Here is a 23463-nt window from a genome sequence, read left to right on the forward strand (position 1 = left end):
GTACCGCAAGATTCTACTCTTTGGCCATTGTTATTCTTGATCTATGTAAATGACACTTATAAATTTTAATTTTCGTTATCGATGTGTTCAGAATTTTTACCCTTTTAAAGCAAATAAAATTTTTGCCGTATATGAGTTTACCATATTATGATCGGCCAAATTTTAAGCAAATATGAATTTTGTGTGCATACACCGATCGTAATTTGAAGTGTTTTCGTCTCGCTTAGTTCATTCGATTCGCCAACGCATTCACTTCACTGGTCATAATAATATCCATGTTAATGGCACGTTATTTGTGTGGTTTAGTGAATGTGGTTAAATATTTAAGTACTCCTATCATATTTAATAGTAATCTTAAATTAAGTACTCAGAGAAAAGATCAACTATTAAATACATATTTTCAATGGCATAATTTTTAAAGTCAAAAATTAAATTTCTACTCCTTCACATGCTTCAAAATAAAATCCTATAGAACATAATTGAACCGACATATTTTACAATTTATAATGAATTCCCATTACATACTAGGCAAATCTCCAACATTAAGTAGTGTTCTTAGGAGACAAGTGAAGTCGTCTGGTTATGTAAATAGTCTTAGATAATTTTATTCGAATCATTTGTTATATTGTTATCTAAACACTTATATTAATGAAATGTTCTCAAAGTTTTCATATTTTTCAATTTTTTTATTTAAATTATATTTCATTGCTATTAAATTTTAAAGATTATTTTATTTGATGAATTATTTTCTATATTATTGTTATAATTTATTTTATTCGGCATTTGTACATACTCGTATATATTCGGTAACACTTATAATGGTTCTCTTAATACCAGTAAGGTGCGGATAAGAATTCTTGAATTTTATTTTTGAAAAAAACTTAATGTTTTTTGAAAGATCTTTATTGTTTTCTTACACATATTATGACAAAATATGTTTCTTCTTCTAACATAATGGCTTTCTTTTTATTATTAGACCATAAAAAAATTTCTCATTACTTCTTAATTAAAAAAAATTAACTTTTATCTTATTTATTAAATACCCTGTCTTTATTTATTTCCTATAAGTACATATTTTAAGTCTAATCCATCATATTAGGCCTATATTCACTCGTTTAGCTCTCAATTCCTCATCCTGACAAATTAGTACAATGTTCACACATAAATTGCGAAAATCATACATAAAGAAAAAAACTATAAAAAGCAAATTAAAATTTTCAACACAAACGCACAAATCATAATAATTAAACACCAGGCATAAAATAAAATTCAAATAACTCTAATATGACAACATTACAATTAATTTTCTACTAAAAAAAAAAAACAAAAATTTTTGTAATTTTTTATTTTTAGCTAAAAAAACCAAAACCAACATGAAAATAAGGAGCACGAACGATTCCGAACAAAAACGTATTTTGTACATAAACACAAAAGTTAAGACATTTGACATAATCTAAATATCGATAACAGTTATAAATTTTTTTTATAAAATTTCAAAGTAAGCTAATATCTTACACATCAAGTCATCATGTGAAAGAGAGGAAAAATAAATTGTTTTGGAAATATGAAATTTTATTTATTAAATAAACCGATTTCTTTTCCCATTTCATTTTTCAGACTAATCTAATAGTAATTGAATTATTTGCATATAGAAAATCAAACCACAAATAGTGCATTAATATTTTTTCAATTCTTACCGTTATTTACTTCTGTTTGATTTTGATAACTTATTTTGCCAGAGGTAATTCAGTAGTTTTTAAAGCGACCCAATATATTTGTATAAATATCATCATAATTTTTATGATCAGTGTGCCATAAATTTTCATATTTTAATTTAACAAAAGTTTAAAGTATGTGTAATGAATTTTATAAAAGAAAAATATTGGTTGTTTTTTTAGAACTTATGAAAGGGGTAACTGCACACTATGTTACTTTTTTGAAATTCGTTATCAGTCTCTAAAAAATCGATTTGAATACAATAATACTTTTATAATGTTACAATATTGCATAAATTTTGCGTCAAAAATTTGTTGACAATCGAATTTATTTATAGGCTGCAATTATCACATCATACATACATTTAATTAACACATTTTTATAAATTTTCGCTTGAGCGAGTTATTAAATGAGAAAAATTGCCGCTTTTGAGAGGCTTGAAATTTAATGTTCAAAATGTAGTTTACCGGGAAATATAATGAAGACTATATGACGAAAATGAGCTAACAAAAAAAAAAATTGGTTAAAAACCTTTTCGTTTTTACTAAATGTTTACGCAATTACATTTTGATGAGTTTAAAATACACTAAAATCCAAGCACTTATATTTTTTATTTTTCCTCAGAAAATTAAAATTTCAAAAAACAAAAAAAAAAATTGTGAATAAAAAAACTCAATACCATAAATGAAGAACTTGTGTGATTAATACTTATATTGTTACACTATTTACTGAAAATTCCGCTGCCGCTGAAAATTCGAATTTACAATCTTTCACTATAAGTATTGTATTTAAACTATTTGCCAGAAAGTTTTTTATTTAAACTACTTACCGCTTTAAAAAAAAGTAGCGATCGCAGTATTTGACTATACTTATACGATACCAAATATATGAAGTAAAGAAAATTATTCACAAAAAATGTAAGCTAATAATCGTTTGTGATTATAAACGTTTGTGACTATAAACAATTAAAAATACAAAAAAATATAATAAAAAATATGTTGACAATTTTATACGAATTATGATAATAAGTCGTAGTGATTATAAACGACTTGCACTGTATATCAAAAATTATCAAATATTATACCAAGTCAATATGCCCTCAAAGAATCTTTTATACGTCAAGCTTTGAGGAAGTTCAAACAACTAAAATACACAAAAAAGTCATAATAATTATTATATATGAACATACATACACATATATATATACATACAAATATCATCGCCTTCCGCATTACTGCGAAAAAAATTTTGACAAAATAAAACTATCATCACAACATCATACTTGTTTGTATGCATACATACATACATACATATGTATATCACAAAATTATTAATCTAACCTGAATAAAAAGTTGATAGCTAAGTATGTACACAAAATATAACAATAAAAATTATTTAACATAAATATTAAAAAAAAAACAACAGATGTCTGAATAAACAAACTTTAAATTTATACAATAAAGTTGTTGTAATATTTAAAAATAAAAAATCGCACACATTTTAATAGCCACTATAAATTTGCACAAAATAGCTATTTACTTCCACTTTTTTTCCTTTTAAACTTTAAATTTTCTATTTTACTAATTTTAAATTTTGCACAAATATGCTGAAAAAAAAATTATTGGAATTCCCAATTTTATGTTTTATTAATAATTTATTATGTTATTTAAATAGTTTTTTTTTTATTTGTATTTAATATTTTGATTAATTTATTGAAACTCACTATAAATACATACATACACACATACATACAATGTTACTTATAAACAATATAAGCGTTCTCTTTTTCTTTTCAACATTGTTATACGGAATTTTCCAATACAATAAAAATTTTAATTTATTACACACTTATTAAATGGAAATTATATTTTTAAAAAATCCAAACAAACTGTTAAAAATTACAAGTATGTGCTTTACATGCATTCTTACGCTTGTATGTAAAATATATTTACTTATATAACATTATAAAAATAAAGAAATAAAAAGGAAATCAAAAAAAAAAATTGATTCCAAAAATATTCTGTGAATTTCAAAAATTCGATTGCTTCTGCAACCTGTAAAAAAAATGTTGTTCATCACTGCTCTGGCAGATTTTAATTTGCTTTCTTCACCAAAAAAATAAAAAAAAAAAAATTTTTCACTTATTTTTTAGTCTTCTTTTTTTGTTTTATTTTTATTTTTATTTTGATACATTTAAAATATAATATTGAAAAAGAAAAAACACTTAAAAAGCATAAGTGTTTTATAATTTTTTTCTCTCCACAAATTTACAATACTCACACATGTGTTTATGACATACATAGTTTATATATAAACTACAAGCACTACGTATATACGTATGTACATATGTATGTTTCAAAATGTACATATATAAATGAAAATTATTTCTATGACAAGAATACAAATACCAATGTTTTGTTTGTCACAAAAGTTCAGAACAGCTATTTTGAAGGATTTTCTCGATGATAAATTTAAAAAAAAAAAAATATAGATAATACAAAACGCCGATCAGATTAGGTACAACGACCTAAGAAAAATACTTCTATATACTTACATATTTTTGTATCTATAGAAATTTTTATACATAATAATTTTTGATTTGTATTTTTTTTTTAAGAAAATATTAAAGAAAATTACTCTGCCTCATATCTCAATTGAACTTGATAAAAAAAATGATATATGTACATTTCATTTCAAATTATTAAATATAATTGATGAGACTATTATAATATGAGTTTAACATTTATATAAATAATTTTTATGGAAAAAAAAGCAGAAATTCATAAAAACACAAAATATTTTTGTCACTCGATCATTTAAAAAAAAAAAAAACGCACAAATTAAATTTTCATATGGCAAGTTAATTATGACTAAATCGTTAATTAATTTGAAATCATCATCACCATTGCATACTTAAATGTACATACATACATACATAAACATTTTTAATGATGTGATAAAAAAAGAAAATTTATTTTTATTTCTTTTATTACACTTTTAACGCAATTATTTTGGAAATTCGATGCCAACATATTATTAATAAAAAGTTCAATTAACTTGTCAAGCAATTTAAATATTTTATTATAAAAAATATTGTTAATTATTCTCATTTCATATACTTATGTATTTTGTTTCATTACTTGTTTCCTTTAAAATTTTATTAAAAACAGGCTAAAATAAATAATTTACACTATACAATTATATTTGATACGAATCTTTGCAATATTCTTCTATAGAAATAAATTGGCTTGTAAAGAATTTAATACAATAATGTATATACATGTATCCCCTATAATTGCCTAACAAACGATGATGATTACTTTTGCGACTCTTACGTCAATAATATAAGAATTTTTTTATATTAAAATTATTGAAAATCAGAGATAAAAATCAAATTGCCTCTAAGTAAAGAAGAAAAAATTAAAATGCCATAGAGATTTTACCCTTACTATTTAATTCGTTGACGTTATGCAATATAAAGCACGTAGACTAATTGGTAACGTCAACTCATTATGAATCAATTTCTCTATCAGTGGTGTGATAAAAATAAAAAATAAAAATACAAAAATTGTTTTGTTAGTCCCTGATTGAAAAAAAAAAATTTTTTTTTAACAAATACAAAAAAATTAAAAAAAAAAAATAAGCATACACAAGATTTAAGAAAAAAAAAAAAACAAAAAAAAGAAAAAAATATTTTTTTTACTATATTGCCGCATTTTTTTAATTTATGATGACAGGAGAGGAGGTAAAACTATGAAAATTACACTGTTATCGAAAAAAAAATCAAAAAAAGAAAAGGAAAACAGAAAAGAAATCAATAGTGGCAACACTCAAAGTACATTAAAGTACAAATTTTCCTTCCTGTTCTTCTTGTTATTCTTCTTCTTCTTCTTCTTCATCATCATTTTAGTATTTATTCAAAACTTTTCCAACTGGTTAAACTTCCTTATAATATTAAACATCAAAAAATTATTTATTCCTTCGAAAGAATTTTATTATCTAATAATTCTAAAAAAGAAAAGAATTCAACTCGTATTATTGCTTTTACGATTGATACGTCAAAAAAAAAAATGAGATCAAAACACATCTAGAAAAAAAATATGTAAAAACATTCGATAGATCATCCATCGTCCATGTTTAGGTCGATATTATTTCCTTATGAGTGTACACATTTCTGATATACACACATACATACACTTTACACGATTAAATACTTAAAATGCAATAAGAATATATTTTTTTAAACATGTAGCAAAAATTAGATTGAAAGCAAAAAAAAAATGCAGTTGACCTGTTCAATTTTAAGATAATCAAACTATGAAGGAATTCGTAATAATTTTTTTTGATTATACTTATTAATTTAAATTAGAAAGAGACAAAATATGTTTCTTATATGTCGACGAGTATTTTAATTTTAAATAAAATCATTACTTAAAATGGAATTAGGTAAGTAAGGAATTTATAAAAATTGCAAATATTTAATAAAACAAAAATATTTCAAACATTTTAAAGAAATCTGCTATAAAAATTTAAGTAAATCTATATATTGACAATGGAAGTGCGAACTCTAAATATTTTCTTGCTAATTTTTGCTTTAATGTTGACCTAGTGTGCATTATTAAGTTTATTCTAAATATCTTATTTTGATCTTCAGAACTTTTCAATATTTCACTTATAAATAACCAAATAAAAAATTTAAAATATATGAAAATTAATTGAAATATTAGAGAAAATAATTATTCGACTTACATTCTTTCCTTTTCACAAAATAATTTTCGAACAGAAAAGAGCGCCATATAAAACTTAACAACCATTTTTAAAAGGTTTCTATGTGAACTTTTGTAGTACAATAATTTTCACCACAGTCATATTTCTTCAAATTTTTTCATATTTCTCCAAATTTTTTCTACGCATTGTGAAACGGTGACGCTATTTTTTGTTGTATTGCACTTGTCATTTGCCTATTCAGAATTGATGATTTACATATATGTATGTATGTAGGTTTCGTAATTTTTCTAAAAGCGTTAGTGACTAGAGAGAACTTATTACAAATTTAAGGGCAGATAAATTTGCAAAATAAATACTTTTTGTCTTTTGATCCAAATGCAGTTCAAAAAATTTTAATTACTTAATGAAAATTAATTAAATTAAAAATCTATTCAAATTTTAGTTTTCATTACGTTAGTAATTTAATACACTTTTCATATTTTTTTTTCAGCTATTACAGTGATTTTATAACATTACGAGTATATTAGAAATATATTTTATAACATAAATTTTTTGATTGACATTTACTCAAAATCTTAAATTTGGAGTTGTCAATTCATATTTCATATGTACATATGTATGTAAATTGGTGAAAATATTAAGAGAAAACATAATTCTTTTTATTTGAATTAATTGTTTCACTCTCTCTTTTAAATATTACAAACGTAATTGCAATTTTATGTAATTAATTAAAAAAATAAACCATACATATAAGCAAATTAATATATTCAGAGAAAATTTTTCTGTTTATGAAATCACAGCAGGTAAATCATAACGGTCATAACGATTTAATTTTTTTTTTTGTTTTTTGTATACTTAAATGTTTAGAATTTTTATCTAATTTTCACAACATTTGAAAATTGGAACAATGTTCGGGTTATAATTTCCATATTACTGATGATTACGGAATGATAAATATACGCATACATACATGTACATATTTACTTGTATTATTCAATTGTATTTCAAGTTTAAAAAAAAAAGGTTTTTCTCTACTAAAAACCAGCGTGTTATTGTATGTCAAAAACCAAGGATAATTTCACATATTTTCCCCGTATTCATCTAACACCTTTAAATTTCCTGTTTAAAGCAAATTTATAAAGAAATCGGCAAATATTTAGTTTTGCATTTAAATTGCAAACAAAATATAAAAAAATGTTTAGCATTATTTATGACATAGGCGTTTGTGTGATTGAGTTGTTAGAATTTTATCATTGTTAGAATTTTTGCAATTGTTTTTAACATTTTATAGAAATGTCAATTAAACACTACCAAAAACAGAACATATTACTTATGTATTACAATTACACTACAAAATGACTATAATACAAATCCATGTATAATATTATATATATGGCCGATGTCGGGCCAAAAATATGGAATCTTTGATTAATTTGGTTCAATGTTAATAATTCAATGCAATTTAACATGATTTTCCAATAATGAAGTACCAACATTTTAATAATAAACATTTGCACTTTTTAAATTTGACTGAAACATCAAAGATGTTATACTTATATGAGATTTGCTAAATACCTATATTGTTTAATTTTGCAGAAATTAAAAACAAAAAAATGTTTTGTTTTTTTAAATAAAGAAATTTTTTTACAAATGATTTACTTATTTTTAAACAATCGTAAAAAATTTAAAAAATGAAGTAAGTTTCGTATAACTTGAAATTGTTATACGAAAATTATGTAAGTAGTGACGATTAATGCATATTATTACGTTATCGTTATCACAATTGATGGTCCCATCACTAAACACAATAATCAACAAACGTCATACTTATTATATGATCAAACATTTTAGCATAAGAAGAAAACTAACCATAATGTACGTTATACAAAATTAGAGTCGCCGAAGCAATACAGTAAAGCTGCTAAAAATAAAATGAGAATTGAGAAGCTTTTGTAGAACTTTTTTTTTTGTTAAATAAATTTATTTATTCTATTTTTCATTTCGTTTTTAAAATTTTATTTTAATGAAACTGTTCTCTTGCTATAAATAATATAATACGTAAATACATACATAAATAAATACCGATATAAAAATATATTGTACATACACACACATCACGTTATTACTCGTATATGTAGATATATAATTTTTTTTGAAATTAAGTACAAGTTTTCGTTTATGTGAATGAACTGCTTTATTTTCATTCAGTATTATTTCAAATAATTCTAAAATATGACTTCCTTTAAAATTTAAAGAATTTTATTATTTAAAAAAAAATAATAACACTTAAATAAATTGTTTAAATTTTAAATTAATTTGTACATAAGTATGTATAAGTAGTAGACGAATGATGGCTAAAAGGTAGAATTTCATATTTTACCATTTTAAAAAACAATTTTTTAAATGAATAAATTTATTTTATTTTATTTTTCTTAAAAAACCCAACATAAATAGTTAATTTAATATAATATTTACTTTATTTTCACATTTTTATTATATTTTAAATTGCACTCACTAAGTATACCCAGACAAAATAACTTCTTAACGAAATGTACGATAATATCACGTTTCATTTTCGTAATTGAGTTTGACAACTGATTATCATAATGCGAATTCGCAAATCAAGTTTTTTTTGTAAATTTCTGTAATTTATGTTTATTATACATACATAAGCTCATATATATGCACATACTTTATGAAATAAGAAGAAAAAAATTTATTTGAACCTGTGATTTATATTATAATCTGTTGCTCCATTAAAATAAAGTTTCACTTGTATGTATATGAAAAGATGGTAAATACCTTAAAAAATATATCAAAAGAATGTTAATGGAAAACTTTCTGTTTTTAAAAATTTGGCTTATTAATATACAAATCTACATATTAAGTATGTCTCAATATATTAAATATGTTTGTGTTATGAGTTAAGAGAATGTTGTGGAATATTAAGTAAGCAGTTTATGAGAAAAAGAAAAAGGATCTAACTAAATGCACAAAATTGATTAAGAATCAAAAGCACGTGAGAACAACTATATTAAGAGAATCTCACAAGGCGGCCTTATGTCTTTTTTGTTTTGACATTTATCATATTTTTTATTTTTCTTGTTTTTATTATTTTTAATTCTTTATTATTATTATGGCATTCAATTTTATTTTTAAACTAATATTATTATTAGTATTCGTTTTTGAATTACTTATAGTGTCTGCTATACATCAAAATAACTAAATGACGAAAGGTCAGACTGCAAATCAAAATTCAGGTCGCTTAAACAGCTTTTAATAAATAAAAAAAAACAATTGAATTTTTATTACTTATTTTATTCTATATTACATTTGATTTTTTTCCCCCTTTATACACTTTTCAACTATGCAGACCAAAATAAAAGATCATGTTTCAATTCAATAATACAAGCAAATTGTTTTAGAGTTTCCAAAAATGTGTCATGCACATTTTTGTTTATCTATTACAAAAACAATAAAAACAAAAAGGCAACAAAACAAAAAGCAGAAAAAAAACAGCAAATAAAATAAAAGATACAAAAATTACAGAAATGTAAAAATAACCTAAACGTTCCACTTTAAAATATAAAAAATACGCTTGATGCAACTATTTTTTGTCTTCTTCCTCATTAATGATTTTGGAAGAACCTTTAGATGAGAAGAAACAATTGTAAAATTAAATGAGCGATTCATTATATTAGCAGAGCACCAAAACCTTCAACAAATTCACAGTACATATTTTTAAAGGCATTTGAATTAAATTTTATTGTATAAATATGTTACAAATAAACATACACATATCAAATATTAAACATAATTTAAAAGTTAATGAGAGTATATGCATGGATTTACTCATGTATTCATGTATTATTAAATAAAACGGTAATTTATATTAAAAAATTACTTCAAATTATAACAATTTTTAGAGTTCCCACTATTTTAAGTTTATAACCAAATCCATAATAAGTAATGGATGGCATCGAAACAAAATATTAATTTTTAACAGATTTCAAACATTTGAACAAAAAAATGTGCTCACTCTGTTTATTCGTTCGTTCAACGGTTCAGGCCCGGTTTTCACTTATTCGGCACCCTACTGGGTTTCTAAGATCGCAAGATTAGTTATAGAATTAAAGCTTGGAACCTTTAGCTTTTTTGTTTGCATGTTTGTATATACATAGATATATATAGAGGATTTTTTGGAAAACACTTAATGGGAAAAATTGGAAAAAAATTTTATTATTTTTAGCGCTCATTTTAAACTTTTACTTTGTATATATAGCAATCCGGTGTTGCAACCCGGTGTTTATACAAAACTTCTACATCGTTTAAAATAAAAAGCTAAAATTGCACATTCAAATAGATTTATTTGAGAAACCCATTTTTTTACAAGAAAATTTTTGTCCCCCCTCTCTTTTTAGTATATTCAAGTGCATGTAGTATTTTACATTGATTTGAATCGAATTTTTTATTTAAAATTTCGGGAGAAAACACAAAAAAGAAAGCTTTTTTTTCTATAATTTTTTCCATATATGTGTATACAAAAATCAAGAATTTTGCAGAAAAAAGTATATATGAATATTCTATCGGAAATTTTGCTACATTTGAACCATAGAGCCGAATAAGAGCAATAAATCAAGGTATTGTTACAGGTAATGATTAAAATTTAAGTTTACAACTGTGGAACAAATACAGTTTTAGCATATAAAATTTTTTAATTCGCAAAATAGTGTAGTAAAAGTGAAGTAAGACCTCCCTTATACTCAATATTCCTTGCTAAAAAAAAATCAAAATTTTCCTTGTTGCGAATATAAAATTCAATTATTTGAATTCAAATATACAAAACTATTCCCTTGCACATAAAGTAATACATAGCTATTTCGCCATCTTAAACTTTCCAAAAAAATTAATATTATTTAGAAAATTTATTCTTTATTCAAGTACCCACCATTCATTTATCCTCAAATTACATTATTGATAAAATTATTTCCATATTTACAATAACAATAATTTCTAATCTACACTATTACTCAAAAAAAAAAAAAAAAAACAATTTTCATCTTATTCACAAAAGTATATTAAAGTAGGTACTCTGAGCTTGACTGACATAAAATGAAATTGTTTCTACGTATATGACTCTGTGTTGACACAATAAATATTGCCGAGAATTAAATTAAATTGATTCATAAAATAATCGGATTATGTGGAATTCCTACACACTTAAGAACTTCAAAGTGACAAAATGATTTGAAATACATTAAAAGTATTTTTCGAATAATAGAAAAAGAAAAAAATAGATTTAAAGCACAATAGAATAAAAATTATAGAATCGGAACTTTCTTTTAACATTTCATCTATTAACAGCGGAATTATAAAAGAAATCACGTTTCTATTTAAAACAAAAAAAAATTAAATAAAAAGCAAAAAAAATGTGTATCTGATTTTATAAATTAACCCACTTAAGAACAATTTTAAGAACGTGTATAAGAATATGCAAAAGTACGTATAGTAATTTGAAAAGGTCTATGAGTAAACGAAGTATAAAAAAAGTATAATTATTAAGAAATTCATTTAAGTACCAAAGTGGTAAGATAATTTTATTACTTATCATGAATGCTGCTCGACCTTTCAATATCTTAGAAAAAAAATAAATCTGGAGGATCTAACACTTGAATTAAGCACTCTCTAAAAAACTAAAAAAAAATTTGTAAATTTAATATATTATGTACACGTATGTTTTGTAGCTGAAATTAAAAATTTATCCATTATCAACAATTCTACCGAAAAATCAAATGTAAAAGTCAATTCAATAATTTTGTACAGAAACACTTACAGAAATTAATGAACTTTACTATGATCTTTTTATACCGAAATTTCAAATTATGACTCTTGCGTAGGTAACTGCCATAAGATGTAAAAGTATATTGGAACCCAAAATCAAACGCATATCAGATGTACATATACACACATACGTACTCTTTATAACATATTTATATAGTGTTGCAACAATATTTCAAATTAAATCAACATTAGCTACTTCAAATATAAAAAAATGCCAAAACAAATAAATTAAAAACTTCAGCAAATCTACGCTACTTACACATTTGACACTTTAAAATAAAAATATCGATCAATCAAAAAAAAGTAGTAAAAACAAGTTTTAAAAATAAATCACACGAAATTTTTTCAATTCAAAAGAAATCAATCAAAGATTATAAATCAAAAATTCATCAGATCATTGCAGGAATAATCAATTTTTCAATTGACATTTTTCATTTGTGCATACGTCTGCGTACAAGCAACTCAAATTGTTTATTTGGTATTTTGCTTGATGAGCACCAAATATGTAATCCATCAATTTTCTTTGCAAATATTTAACACAATTAATTGAAATCTTATGAAAACAAAACAAAAAATATAAAATAAATAAGAACAAAGTGATTTCAAATGTTAATTATTAACCTACTTAAGAAAAAGTTCAAAAAAATTAATGATCAAATATTTAAATTTTTTCTTTCCGAATAATAAGTTTTAAAATTTCTATTGAAATACCGTTATACATAGATAATACACACAATTATAGATAACCATGTGTTTGTGAACTCACACATTATCTATTTATTAATAGAATATTATTTTCTTGGATTTGGGCAGAGGAAATTATTGCATTATTGCATAAAATTAAGAAGAAAAATTTTAAATACGTAGTAATTATGCGGTTGAAAGTTTGATGAGTTTTTATTTATTTACTTTTTAACTTGACCACTCACTCAATTTATCTATTTTGAAAATACAAAAAATAAGAAAAAACAATCATAATCGGAGCCCATAAAAAATGTTTGTTTCTATTATAAAACTTAAAAAAACACTGCACGGAACAAACTTTTTATTTTTCTAAAGTAAATAAAATACATGCACGCATACAAACCTATGTAAAATATATAATAAGTATAGAAATTTTATTTGTTTTTTAACAGACCATTAGGAGCAACTTTTAATTTTAATGACAACTTATTACGTAACATATACAGTAGTACTTCAATTAAATTGGTAAAATACTTTCTTGGAATTTAAGTAGACCAATAAAATTTTGAACATAAAATGATAATAGAAATATTTAAATTGATTTGGCACGAATTGGTAAAGGAAGTACAACAGTTTTAGGAAATAAAAACAAAATTTATACATATTACTGCTTTTTACAATGCTTTCCTGTAGTATGGAAAACAATTCCTATGGTTAATTATTGCGTTCTACAGTATTTTACCATAGTAGTATTATGTTTATCATTTTTAAGACCTTTTTGACCTTTTCAAGTTTAAAATTAGTGAAAGATAAAAGATTTTATTTATTAAAATAATAAAAAACACGGTGACGGTATTTTTATAATTCGGTTCTCCTTACAATTATTGCGTACTGAAAAAAAAACAATGAAATTTCATTATTAACTAACACTGCAAAATCGAAACGTCAAAATTTTTTAGCACTCTTATGTCAGAAATACTCAAGTCACAGTCATGGTCAAAATCGAAAAACAAATGCTCCCAAAATTTTATGGAAGGCCAAATTCAAAATTTTAAATTTTAAGTGAAGAAAGTGAAAAAAATCTTAAGGTTTAATAATGCAAAGTTACTACATGTGCAGTAATTGCAAATAAAATTATAAATAGTAAATGACATAATAAATAGACAGTATACTTATATAATTAGCTACGAATATGTCAGTTAAATTTGAAATTGAAACGTAACATGACTATTTAGTTAATAAAAGTTATTTTAATACAAATTTTTCTGAAACTTTTGGCGCTTTTTATATATACAGCAAAATTTATGATTGAATCTACGACAAATTCTAATGAAGATTTAAATATCAGACTGAAATTATTTGATGGAGCTTAAACTTTAAAATTTAATTGTTTTTCTTTGCATTCATTTCAAAAATGTAACCAAAATAAAAATCAACTGATTGCTTTTTAAAACTTCAATTTTTCGCCATTTTGCTTTTAAAAAATATGACAGCAAATGTCATTAGAGTAACTTTTATCAATTGTCGTCAGACAAAATCTAATATCAAACACTCTTTACTGATAAGTATATACGTATACGACTTTCATCAGGCTTATGAAAGTCAGGCTTGTCTCGTATGTAAACAATTCATTAGCATTAAAACATTTTACATATAGAACAACATATATAAAAATGATTGAAATAAAATAAAAAATTGAGTAAAAATTTGCTTAATATAGAATTTAAGAAAAATAAGATCATTAATATCACTTTAAAATCAAATCTGCACAAATATTTTTCGTCTCAATTATAAATTCATGTAGCTATTTTAATTTCATATTAATTATTAACATATTAGCAATTAGAAACAAAATCATTTGTAATATTTTAATAAATAACTGTGTAATAACAACAATTACGATTCATTTAGCATGCAATAACTAGCTTCAGAATTGAATTTGTGTGCTTGTTCGTGTATTTGTGTTTAATAATTTGTATATTAAATGTTCAAGTTTATTTATTTTATTTATTTTATTTTTCTTAAATAGTTCTATTATTTATATAACTATTCATGTCTGTTAATAATTAAAAAAATATTTATAATTACGTCTAGTTTATTTAAATTATAAATTTATTATTACAAAATTAACATACATATACATAATAATAATATATATGTATTATACATACTTATATAGATAAAATCTGAAACTTTGTTGATAATTCTAAAATAAATTTGATTTAATTTACAGTTAACAAATTGTTATATTATATGTATGTAACTTATATTTTAGTTATTCGAATGAACAAATTTTTTGAAATTCACTTAAAGAAAAATTAATAAACGAATTCGGTGGTTAGTAAAATATGTAAAATCCTAACAGAAAACCGAAATCAATCCCTAACATTTTAACTTAAATTTTTGGCCAAAAAGCTACAAACACATTAACGATTAACAAATTAATGAATTAACTTTTCTATTTCAAAAATACTTTTTTAATAATATTCTATGTTCTAAGATAATAAAAATATTAATTTGAATACATTTTTTCTCTGTGTATTTTGTCATACTAAATTTTTCTCTGTGAACATATAAATAATATTCATGCCAATTAAATGTCTTAAAGTAACATCACCAACAAATTAGAAAGATAAATATGTATGTATACTTCAAAAAAAAAAAATTAATATTTATGTGCATGTACACATAGGTCGATCGATGATAATATTTTCTTACATTGTAACGAAGGAAAAATTTTTTATGGTTGCAATTTTGTATTTTTTTTTATTTTATTAAAATGATTTATGAAACGCAACATTAATAAATACTTCGTTATCGATACTAAATTTGGTATGCTATCAATTATTTAAGTCGCCCTTTCAGGAAATAGCAATTTGGAATTAAGTTCATGCCAGCGTACATTTCGAATACGTACATGGTTTGAATCCTATACATATATGTATATATGTAAATATTTATTTAGAAATGTAAAAAAGTGAGAAAATGTTCATAAGTGAATCAAAATAAAAAACATGATATTTAATCAAAATTTCTAAATTAATTGCAAAATGATTGGTAAAAAAAATTTCAAAGAAATTTTGTTTTTATGACAAAAAAAAATGAATTTTTTAAATTCTCTTGTTTCATTACCAAATACCCAAATACCTACGCATATTTGTAAAGTAATTGATTATTTTTGAATATTTTAACTTTGATTTATTACTAAAGTTCGTGTATCTATGTAAAAATAGTGAGAAATGAAAATTAAATTATCACTTCATCGCCAGCAAAAAATATTTAATTAAATCAATTCAAATCAAACTATCGGTTTGTAGAGTAGCACAATTCCTTTTTGAACAAGTTGAAATCACCAACTTATTTATTTGAAAATAACTTCCTATAAGTACTTAAATTACTCTCACTAACATATCAATATCTTGGAATAAATACTTTTTGCATGCTTTTCAGATAAGAAGAAAAATTAAAAAAACCGGGTGTGTTCGGACAATTCAATAGATATGTGTGACATTTGCCTATTTTACTGTTTTACAAACTATTATGAAGACTCATACAGAATGTTTTCCTAAAATTAAATTAAATGCCATTGAAAATTGCAAGTATTGTTATAATCTATTATTAATTAAATTTTTAAAATCTAAATTGTTAAAATCTTAGATGTCAAAAAGTTATAAATTTTAAAATCAACCTACTCATTGTAATTTTCTCCTTGTTATGTGTCCTATATAGTTTTACGTCAAATAAAACAAATCGTTGCATTTTTTTGCATTTTATTAAGTGTAAAAAAAAGATATTTCCGAGACTTAAAAAATTTCAACGTTTAGAGAAGGGAAAACTTTCTTTCTTCTGTAGAGAAATCGGTTTCTAATAGGCGAGATCCATTTCTATGCAAAATTTGTTTGTAAAGCAAAACAGCTTTCTATCTTTAAAGGTGAGAAAAAAATTTTGTAAGCATACGCGCGGAAAAAATACATAGGTATATCTATTTTTTCAACTTTGTACACCTAAAAACATATCTATTTTACAAGCAAATCCAACATAAAGTGAATTAGTAAGAATCTGAGAAACAATATAAAGAAATTTAAAAAATATTAATGTGATATGGAATAATACAAGTTTTGCAAATAAGATTTCAGAAAAATAAAATAAAAACACAATTACTTTATATATAAAATAAATCCTTAAGTTATCTAATCTAAGATAAGCCTTTGTTCAGTTTATGTCAATTCTTTTTGGAGCTGTTGCGAAATATAAATACATACATATATTTGAGTATTAAGAACTCAAACCGCAAATTCTAATTCTAATAATTGATTTAGTTTTCTACTTTTAATCCTATTAAATAATGCAAACTTAAATCGCATGAATAATGGCTTCCATGGGTAAAGCAAATTTAACTAATAAGTTTTAATAGTCAACACAAAAAAATTAAAATTAAAAAAAGAATACAATTGTTTCAGATAATAATATCGGCATAAACCCTTGATCTTAATAAAATAGATTAATTTAAAATTTATCTTATTATAAAAGTTTATATTAGAATATCGAAAATCTAGCACTATATATATATAAAAGTTATACCTTAATATACTTAAATATTGAGTAAATGTAATCGAATATTTTCAGATTCTTCACTCAAACATTAATATTTGGCTTTGGGGAAAGTTTAAGTGATTCTAATTAAAAAAAAATTATAAATTTCATTTTTGTTACTTACTGAAATCACTCGTTTCATCTTGAGTTCCATTGACAATCCCATCTGGCATTAATTGTATGAAACGATTTTTAATAAATAGCTGAATCTTTTTTGTTGAACCACTAACCGATAAATTGGCAGATCGTACATTGCGTCCTAAATTATTATGATTATTCAGTCTTTTATGTTTCTTACTATTAATAGATTTTTTTAAATGAGTACTATGTGTGGTAATATTCTGTTCTTTCCAATATCCATTTTCAAGATTATTATTATTTAAATTATTTTTTATTTTATTTAATTGATAATCTAAATTATCTGAATCATTTTTTGATATGAATTCAATTGGAGTTTTAAAAGTTCTAGAACTACTATTAAAATATTTATTTAAAAAGTCAACGTTTTCCGTTTTATCAAAAACAATACTACTATTTTTATTATAATCTAATAATGTTTTATTAAACATAGTTAAAATATTTAACATTTCATAACTTCTTTTAAAAACAATATTGCTATTTGTATTATTATTATTATTGTAACTATCATTTAAAATATTTTCTTTTGCTGTTGCTGTTATTGTTATATTGTCAATTGTATTATCATTATCATTATTATTAATAGTAATATTAAGATTATTATTATTAGTATTATTTAAATTTAAATTTAAATCATTAAGTTTTTTTGAAAATTTTTTTCTCTTTCTCTTATTATACATTAATTTTTTAGATCTAAATTTTATTTTTTTAATTATTACTTTTGTATTATTTTTATTAACAATTCCTAAAGAATTCATTTCATCATTTTTATTTTGTTTTTCTCTGCTATCACTTTTAGTTAATATTGTTGAATTATTATTACTATTATTATTATTATTTTTAATATTTTGATTTGTTAAATTTTTTTCAATTATATCAAATTTTGATGAAAAATTTTTTGAATTCATTTCATAATCATTAATATTAATAATTTGTTTAGTTAAATTATTTGAATGACTACAATTATTTGATAAATATTTACAACTATTATTTCCAGATAAATATAAAAAATTTTGGGATGGTTGTAATGGAGGTAATAATAATGTTTTATTAACATATGATGATAATGTAAATGACGATGATGTTTCATATAATGATGATAAATCTTGTGAGAATATAGATGATTTTTTTAATAAATTATATAATTTTGGAACTTTTAATGCAGGTATTAATTTTAAAGTATCATTAGTAAGATTTGAATTTACAGTTTGCACCAAAGGCATTGGTATAGATAGAACTGGACGTTTTATACTTGTTATCGTCATAATTAAGAGGGCCCAGCCAATAAAAGCTAGGACCCTCAATTTTAACCGTTGAGTTTTCAGCATGTACAATAAACATATAACATAGATTTATTAATGAAAAATAATAATGAAATTTTTCTTCCTTTCAAATAATATTCGTATTTTTTATGAATAAAATATAAGAAGAATTACTCCATTTATTTACAATTATTGATGACTTATGATTTTCGGCTGAAAAAAGGTTAGACAAAATTTTATTTTCGTTTTTTTAAAAATGTTGTCTTGTCCAGTTGTTAAAAATTCATGTGTTTTATAATATTTCGTTGTTTCTCTTTCCCAAGCATGGTGGTTTAAAAGTCGTTTACACAAATTAGCTTCCATATGAAATTACACTTTCTTCTTACACTTATTTATCAAATTAGGCTTTTCAAATACGATAATTTTCGTTAGTAAATACTCTGAAAAATAAAAAAAAAAAAATTTAAATTAATTATGATATTTATACAAATAAAAACTTAAAACTATTATAAAAATTAATCTAAATTAAATTATGTTAAATTTGTTGTTGGCTTAAAATTTACTTGAAATTTTGTCAGTTTATATCTTGTTTGAGGGAAAGACTGTTCTTGAACAAAACACAGTGGTTATAAAACACAGCCTTAAGACACTTTGTAAAAAAAAAAATTTGAAAAACGTTCTTATTGGTTTTACTCTGCGTATTTGTCCGTAAGCTCAGGAAAGAACATGCTTCTTCTAAAACGGCATAACACAATTAAATTTTAAAAAACAGAAGGGCAGTTAAAATAAAATGTTACCCTTAAGACAAGTTTTTTCCGAATTTATGATTCAACAATAATTTAATTAACACTTCTTTAAATTTTCTTCTTTCGATAATCCTAAAAGTATGCAATTAATTGATATATTTTCGTTTATATGTAAAAATAATTTGAACATCGTACACCAGCAGTCGGCAAAGTGTGACCTATGGACAGCAAGCGTGAATATTAAAATTTTTCAAAAAAGTTTCATAGAACCTAATAATAGATAATAGACATAAGTACATAGAATTCCGTACAAATTTATTATTTGTCAAAGCAAAACAATTAACAAAATCAGTTGAAAATATCATTTCTTCTTGTAGGCAACCCATACTCATACTCAGTGGTCGAAGTGGGATACGCAAAGTGGTGGGATGGTAAAAAAAAAAAAAAAGTATTGTTTTTTAAAAAAATAACTAAACAAAATTTACCAAACTTTGGAGAAAACTAACGAGAATATTTATATTCAACATTAAATCAACTAAAAATTGAATCAAAAACTGTGCAAACTGTTACCAAAGAAATGCATAGACTACTATGTAGTAACGAAAATTTCATTAATAGAAAAAAATTATACGTTACGATTTGAAATTGGTCTTATTTAAAATTACATATATTTAATTTTTTGTTAAAAAGATTTTTAAAATTAATTAGAAAATTTTCTTAAATTTTAAAAAACATGTTCCGGAACGCATTTTTCTCTCCTATTAAGTAGTGGGATGGATTTCCAATTATTTAAAAGTACTGAGATGGCATCCCACTCCATCCCGCCTCACTTCGAGCACTGCTCATACTCATATAACACTTGCTTGCCCACAATCCACAAAAGTTTGTCGACCGTTGTTATAGACTGATTTTAAAAGCAGTATTTTCACTATCTCAAGGAAAAACTGCTTCTTTACAAACATTGATTTTTATTGGATCTAATTTTATTTTTTAGTTATTTCAATACAAAAGTATTTAAAAATGTCAAATGAAAAACTTTTCATTGAATTACTCGCAAATATTTTTATTTGTACTTGTATTTTCGAAATTAATAGTGCATTTCGCGCTCAATTAAATTTATCAAATATTTTACATATTATAGAAAATAAACAAATAATATTTACTTATCGAATTAAAGAGTAAATGACAATTTGTTGACATTCAATCGGAAATTGCATTTAAACGAAATTTGATAAAATAAAAACTTATGCACTTAAAGGTAAAAAATCAAAAATTTTATAAAAATTTATGTAAAATATTTTAAAAATGTTCCAAAATAAGAAAAAATTAAGTAACTTTAACTCACTTGATCAGTGATGCCATTATGCCCTTTTTAATATTTTATAATTCTATGCGTGAATTCTATGTGCTTGCACGCTCCAAAATTCTTTTTTTTTTTAAATTTAACTGATTGAAGAGTGTTGTTTTTTGAGTAATTTAACTTATAAAAAAAAGTTCACACAAAACTGTTTTTATTTGCACTAATATTAATATTTTTGTTATTTAAAATTTTAATCTAGTTTATAAAGAATGAAATTTCAACAAATCCAAAGAGTGCTTTATTGTAAAGAAAAATTTTTGAGATATCCCGATTTGAACGCCAATTAGACTAAAATAAGCTCGTTTAGAAACAACTTTTGCTTTTACAAATTGAACTTGCTTATATTAAAAAAATGGGATAGATATATGTAAGTAACGAAAATAAAACGTCTAGTGCTTATAAATGAGTGCAGACTGTACTGACATTTTTATATACATATACATAAAAACTTTAACATAGAAAATTTTTGAACCGTTGCTGTTTCTTTATTCATACCTTTTTTTTATAGTAAATTTTTGCTGTTTCTCTCTCCCTCTCTCTTCCTCTTTCATGAATTAACACTTAAAATTCAAAACAACATTAAAAAAAAAAAGTTTTAACAAAAGTAAATGGTTTTTTTTTTACAAGTGATAGATAGTGTTACAATTTCGTCATAATATGAAAATGAATTTATTATTATCTGAAGCTTAAAACAAATAATAACGTAGTGCTGGTCAATTTTTTAATTAAATCTAATTGATTTCGATTACATCAATATTTTAAGGTTGATTGGTTTTTAAGTTTCAAGATGAATAACATAATTATTAAGGTGTTATTATGAATCTGGTGTTTATCAGGGTCGGTGGCTTTTTAAATTAAATATTAATATAAAATAATCAGATAGTTTAAAAATTTTTAATCATTACAAAATGAAAAACTATTTAAATTATTCATAATAATGTTATTCATTTTAAAAAATTAAAAAATCTAATATTAAGTACTTATAAATAATTTTAAAAGTTCACACCACAATCATAAGTCCAATGCTGCCAATTTCGTCATATTGAAAGCTGATAAATATTGACATGTGTACATAATCACATACATTTGACAGATTTATTTCTTATTTCTTAAATCTTCAAATGAATTTTACAACATTTTATAAGTTTTAACAAAAATTATAAAATTACAAAAAAAAAAAATTATTTTTTTTTTTAAATTTCTATTATGCGCTACCTATATATAAAACCAAAATGAGTCTCTTAACACCTTTTTTATGAATTCATTTAGAACAAAAAAGAAAAATACAAAATCTGTAATTTAAAAATAGATAATTTCGAAATATTTATAATAATATATAAAAACCAAAAGAAAAAAAAAATATGACATATAGAATTAGTGAGAATTCCAACAAAAATTAGTTCCTCTATTTCTTACATATTCATATATGAAAAACACAAAGAATAAAAAATTATTTTAAGAAAAATCTTAAAATTTTCAACGATTAGTCGCTAAAATTTATGTTTTTTATTATTGTACTAAAAAATATATTCAAATAAATTTACAAAACAAATTTAGTCATTCTATATATTAAATGAATAGGTTATAAAAGTTCAATAGCTTTATTCGCTTTAAATAGCTTCATACTTAAGTTGAATATCGTTATGTTGCCCTTATATAACTACATGCGTAAAAAGGCATTTTATTTATGAAATTTTCTAATTACATTTCTAGAGCATTCCATTTCTCTAAGTATAATAAAACTTCATACTTTTAAAGTTTAATAATTTAAAAATTCTTTTCTCCCAATGTAGATTTTATTCAACATATTCTAATAAAGAATTTTTAAAAATATTTTATTGAAATTTTTATAAAATTTTAGATGACAAAAAACCTTTATTGCATAGTTGTTATTTTTTAAAGAATATTTTTTTTCTTATTAATTTCATTTACATTTACATAAAATCAACGATTTAGAATTCGATATTCTTTCACTCAGTTTAAAAAAGCTTTCTTATATTATTTTTCGTATTCAATTAAAAAGTCGAAATTTTGTTAATATCAGTTTCGACTTGCTGCCAAGGAAAACATTACAACATTTATTACCCTCTAATATATTTACTTCCACAACGCTTTCCCACAAATTATTATTTTAAAAGACCGAATTTCGGCATTTCGTAGAAGAACATTTTCGTTAACAGCGCTAATCGTAACTCTAGTTCGATTAATCAGCAAGTAAATTCATAAATTCATTACTACTCACAGTAGAAAAACAAATATAAAGCCAACTTGCCAACTAAAATCTCGATATGACAAAAGTACTGATTTTGATATTGCTTTTTTATTTACGGGAGGTAAAAGTTTTTTATGTGTGTGTTTCATAGAAATGACATTGTCAATATTCAATTTTTTTTTT

At 23.0% G+C, this 23463-nt stretch overlaps 1 protein-coding gene across 1 annotated transcript in view; it reads right to left on the reverse strand.

The window, feature by feature from the left end:
• Positions 1-18218, reverse strand: part of LOC129609505 (uncharacterized protein DDB_G0287625) — a 56075-nt gene extending 37857 nt beyond the window's left edge. The window contains exon 1 of the mRNA XM_055521447.1: positions 17687-18218. Coding sequence (XP_055377422.1) covers positions 17687-18149 — 463 coding nt within the window. The 5' untranslated portion in view covers positions 18150-18218. The remainder of the gene's footprint in view (positions 1-17686) is intronic.
• Between the last annotated feature and the right edge of the window lie 5245 nt (positions 18219-23463).

This window comes from Condylostylus longicornis, unplaced genomic scaffold (genome assembly GCF_029603195.1).
Source record: "Condylostylus longicornis isolate FDR11 unplaced genomic scaffold, ASM2960319v2 ptg000004l, whole genome shotgun sequence".
Classification (NCBI taxonomy): domain Eukaryota; kingdom Metazoa; phylum Arthropoda; class Insecta; order Diptera; family Dolichopodidae; genus Condylostylus; species Condylostylus longicornis.